The 5,176-nt window shown below is 40.2% G+C and overlaps 1 protein-coding gene across 1 annotated transcript; it reads right to left on the minus strand.

Annotated features, from left to right (window-relative positions):
- Positions 1 to 1,730: 1,730 nt before the first annotated feature.
- Positions 1,731 to 3,546, minus strand: foxd3 (forkhead box D3). Its single transcript, XM_026265004.1, has one exon. The coding sequence runs from the start codon at positions 3,286 to 3,288 to the stop codon at positions 2,170 to 2,172; it is 1,119 nt and encodes a 372-aa protein (XP_026120789.1). The 5' UTR covers positions 3,289 to 3,546; the 3' UTR covers positions 1,731 to 2,169.
- Between the last annotated feature and the right edge of the window lie 1,630 nt (positions 3,547 to 5,176).

The raw sequence follows: 5,176 nt of genomic DNA on the forward strand, positions 1-5,176 counted from the left end.
TTTCACACGCCAATAAAAATAGAAAGCTCCCAAAACAGTTGTTGTTAAACGTTTTAGGTCTGTTAAATGTTACGCGTAAATGGATAAACATGCAGCCAAGCTAAATTCTCGAGATACTGTTGCTGAAACTGTTCTTATTAACAGTTAAATGATCACTGATGTTTTATTATTAAATCTTTTTATCTTAGCTTCTATTTTATTCATTATTATTTTTTTTATTTTATTTTATTTTTTGTATAGTAAATGGGCCTATCCGAGGCTCACGACCAGGCAAAAATCAGGATGTGTTATAACCTTGCACTCGTTAAAGAGTCAGCTCTTTCCCACCAGCCGCCCTAGAAATAGATCCCTCATTAAAACCCGTTGAATCTAAACAATTTCACAGTATCTCTAGTCCAAAACAAATAGCATCTAACAGCTCCACGTGCGCGTTCATTATCGTCGCGACAGATGCAAAGAAACACGTTTATTTTAGAGATTGGACCGCGGTTACTGTAGATGCATCGAAATGTTGCACCTATTAGCAAAAGCAGTCGTTTCATTTATATGATTTATTCCTGTAAACGCCATCTAGTGATAGCACTTAAGACATCATCATCATCATCATGATATGCAGTAGTAAGCTATTAAATTAGGCTATTTTAGTTTTGTTTAGTTTGATTTATTTTCTTAATCATCATCTCGGTTTATTTTTATAAACTTCTTGTCGGATGCTGTGCTTTTAAAATATTTTATTAAGCCAACATGAATAGCTTATATATTTTTTAAATGCCCAACTATTCGATGAAAACGTGATACATACATTATAGATCAATCAGAAGCAGGGATAGCTTTTGCATACCTTTTTATATATATATATATATATATATATATATATATATATGAGCGCGATTGGGCTACAAATCTGTTAACCATATCATAACCATTGAGAGAAAAACACACTAGCAACGACCTAATTTGGGCTAATTTTAATAAGGTTTTATTTTTAACAGCGAAATGCAGCAATAAATTACTTAATATGCTGTAGAAGTCCACTGACAGAAAGGCATCAGAACAATGTGCTTCCAACCATTTATCCCGTTTTAAGGAATACGGAGACAGTTGTGGAAGGCCCTGTTATTGGCTTTCAGAAGGTCAGTCTCAGCAGCGTCTTTAGCCTGAAAGTGAATTCAAGAAGCGGCTCCTTTTCTTTTCCCATGGGTATCATTTAAATATAGCCCTAACTCTTGTGCGCCACACACCATCTACCATTTGCTGTTTGAGTAGAACTGATTAACTAGACACAACTGTGAAAGAGTGTTGCTTTAATAAGAACAACTTCCCAAACATTTTTTGGTCGCACTTCATGTTCACTTGTAAATGGATACTGCAGCTTCTCGACGGCTATTGACCTTTTTATTTGGAAAGAATGTTGATATTTTTGTAACCTACATTGTCGAAAGGGTGGGATTAAGTAGGCTTAGTTTAATGTATAATTAATAATCTGATCGTAGTAATTGTTAGTTTATTATTTCTGTATAGAAGGTTTTCTTTAATGCAAAGTTAAAGGACGGCTGGGTAAAACTGTATCTGAAAATATTTGTTTGATGAAAATGAAAATGCTAAATTTAGTGACATATACTTAAACACACAATATTATTAATATTTATATTAATATAATATTATGTATCGGTTACATTCCTATAATTTTAGAAATCATACTGATTTAATAAAGTCACTGGTGCTTGAGATACATTGGATTGTTTTCATATTTATTAACAAATGAAGTTGATTTACAACACAATATAGCTACATAGAATACATATATTTAAATTTTATAAACATACTTCTTCAGTCTTTCAATAAGAACAGTTTATATTTCGTATTGGAAAACAAAGAAAAAAAAAACATCGTTCTTGAAACCACGTCTTTCAGAATGGGAAAAAAGGCTCACTCAGCTATAAATTTAAACAACGAAATGAAATGGGGAAAAAAACATGTAAATTAATTTATTTGTACAAATATTTACAAACATTACCTGTACTGAAAGCATTCCTTTTTGATTATGATTTTTTTTTTCTCAAAAAGTCTTTACATGGCTACATTGGGGCGGACGAATTGTCCAGTGCTGCCTATAGCTCGTGCTGTATTGTCTTTAAAATATATATGTCTAAAAAAATAGTTTGATTATCATTGAGAAGGCCATTTAGATACCGCTGCTGTGGCTGCTGTCGGTAAAAATTGTCCGGAGATGATATTTGACGGGACGCTGAGAATGGGCGCGATGGCAGCTGATGTCCGGGATAAGGACAGAGACTGTGCGCTCAGTAAAGCGGACTGCACCGTCACTGGCGGCCGCAGGAAAGTCTGTGCGCTCGTGGAGCTGCTGGAGACCCCGATAATATTTTCTATGCTGAACGATGGTCGACTGGACGGCTCGGATTTGATGATCGACGCGGTGCTCAGGCTGTTCAGTTGTAACTGGAGACTTGGACTTAGTTGAGAGTTAAATGCTTTTCTGTTCAGTTCTGCGGAGGACAAGAGAGGCACAGCCGGAGGGAGCATCGGACCCACCGGGGGAATGTACGGGTACTGCAGAGCGGCTGCAGGGTGCGAGTAAGCGGCCGGGTGAATTCCGTAGTGGCGACCGTAGGGATTCCCAATACTGTACGCCCCAAAACTCTGCATCATGAGGGCGGTCTGGTCCCTGAGAATGTCCGGCTGGTGTCTCTTGAAGCGTTTCCTCCTCCTCAGAAAGCTGCCGTTGTCGAACATATCTTCCGACTGGGGGTCGAGGGTCCAGTAGTTGCCTTTGCCCGGGTTGCCCGGTTCCCGTGGGATCTTGACGAAGCAGTCGTTGAGGGACAAGTTATGGCGAATGGAGTTTTGCCAAGCCGGGAACTTCTCTCGGTAGTAAGGGAAGCGGTTGCTGATGAACTCGCAGATACCGCTGAGAGTCAACTTCTTCTGCGGGCTCTGGAGGATGGCCATGGTGATGAGGGCGATGTAGGAGTAGGGCGGCTTCACCAGGCTGTTCTTGGGCTTGCTTTGCATGGGACCGGTGGAGCTCTCCTGAGCATCCCCCTTGGACTCTCCCTCGCCGGCGCTCTCGCACGGACTGTCGCTGCGCTCCTTCACCTCGATCTCCTCCACCTCATCTCCCCGGTCTTGCATGCACTGACTCTCGCAGTCACTGTCCCGCTCCATCCCCTCGTCGCCCTCCCCGACTACGTCGATATCCACATCGTCAGCTGTGAGCACGGTCTGACCGGACATGTTGCTGGCACTGGTGCCTCCAGACAGGGTCATCACCGCTCACTTTACTTCTGGAGCAACCCAAGGTAAGAGCAGCGGTCAGATCAGATGACGACCGGTGGCTATAAATGCAGGTCAGTCCCGGCCTGCCAGGAAAACTTAAGCTTTAGAAAATATTTCTCCAGTCCAAAGGCTTCTTTACACCTTGTCTCCTTCCCGCTGTATTTCCTAGAAACTTAAGCGTGGTTTTGGACCGAGGAGTCAAGATGACACGTGCTTTGAAAAGCAGGCTTTAAGGACTGTCTGATAGATTACTTTTCACTTAAAGATATACTATCAGCCGCGTCACGTGACCCGCCGACGTCAGAGGTCGTGCTGTTATACCGCTGAGCTGAAGTTGTTTCATGGATTTGTCAACAAAGGGAACAACAGTAACATCGCCTCTGTTCGTCCGTCATAGACCATTTAGCGGTGGCGGAGGGGAGAAAATCGGTCTGCGTGATTGAAATCATCTCCAGAGCTGAAGTGCATTCACTCGCCCGCGCTAAACGCAAACTTAACTTTTCTTAGGCCAATTATATTGAAAGCTGCTGAACGAAAACGTCTACAGCTAAGTTAATTGAATCTCTTGTCATTTATATTGTGTGCTCATAATACTGCATGATTAAGCGAGGAGTTTTACTGTACCTTTATAATATTTATTTAGTAGAATTCCGTTGTTGGGGAAAAACAACAAAAACAACGACTTGGCCTACACTTGAGTGTTTCTGTAGACGTAGCAGCGCTGATTTTGTTACGTGTGAAATAAGTACAAAAACAATGGAAATCTCTATATAAAGATCTTTGTAGAGGTGCTAACGACCCTCATCATTGCTCTTGTTAACATATGAATTAAATAGGAAATGAGCGCGCGGGTCAATGCATAGGAGCCATTCACACGCACAGGTGAGCGACGCATGTGGGATATTCCCAAGAAAAAGAAAGCGGAGAGGGAATATGTAAACTCTTAACATTTCCTGGATCGTGTGAGAAAACGCTTCTCGGTGTGCTTCATGGGAACTGCACGGTTACAGTTTTATTTGTGGTTTGTACTTGGATGCCTAATAATTCATAGATTAAACACTGACGTGATCGTGCCGTTTTTGCCGATGCGCGCACACCACGTAATACAATAGGCTATAACGTATTATCGATCTAGGAATATCTGCCTAGCTGTAATGAAAATTAAGGCTGATGTAATTTCCGCTCGATTCAATTATTATCACCACCATTCTATTAGTTTACAAAATGGCTATATCAATTTCGTAAAAGAAAACTTGCGAAAGAAAATTATTAAGCTCAGTATGTCTTCAGGGAATCTCTATTTCATCGCTTTCAAAATAGCCAAATTTGTTTCTAGCCCAATACTAAACCAAATAATTATTGTTAAATTATTGTCAATAATAATAATATGTTATTTAATTATTAGTTGATATAAAATAATTGTATACTGTTTTTGGTATACAGTATATTTAGGAGGTTTATTAAATAGGGGTTGTATTATATTTTCAGTACTTTTTTTGTTGCATGACATTAAATCTGCAAATAGGCCACGACCTTTGCATTTAGCCTGTTTACCATCCTTACAATTCTCCGAGGAACGCTTGCTTGTGCTACATCTTTGAAGGTGTTTTCGCATGGTGAATGAATGAGATTAATTGAATCGTGTCGTTATTAATAGCATTGAAGAGCTCAGGCAAGCAGACAGTGGCTCGTGTGATGTCCCGTTATCAACGCTGGCTACTTCGAGGATCAAGCCGACGCACCTTCAACGCTGCCTAAAGCAAATATTTGCTTTTGAATAGTTTTTCCGCGTCTTAGTTACATTAGTAGGTACATATTTTGAGGGATATTATAGGAGTCAGTTCCACAAACTCTAAACATTTGCTGATTTATTGCTTTA

The sequence above is a fragment of the Carassius auratus genome, chromosome 6, assembly GCF_003368295.1.
Source record: "Carassius auratus strain Wakin chromosome 6, ASM336829v1, whole genome shotgun sequence".
NCBI classification, from domain to species: Eukaryota; Metazoa; Chordata; class Actinopteri; order Cypriniformes; family Cyprinidae; genus Carassius; species Carassius auratus.

What these genes read in the sequence shown, in the direction of transcription:
- foxd3 (XM_026265004.1), bottom strand. Translation starts at nt 3,288, where the DNA reads ATGACCCTGTCTGGAGGCACCAGTGCCAGCAACATGTCCGGTCAGACC.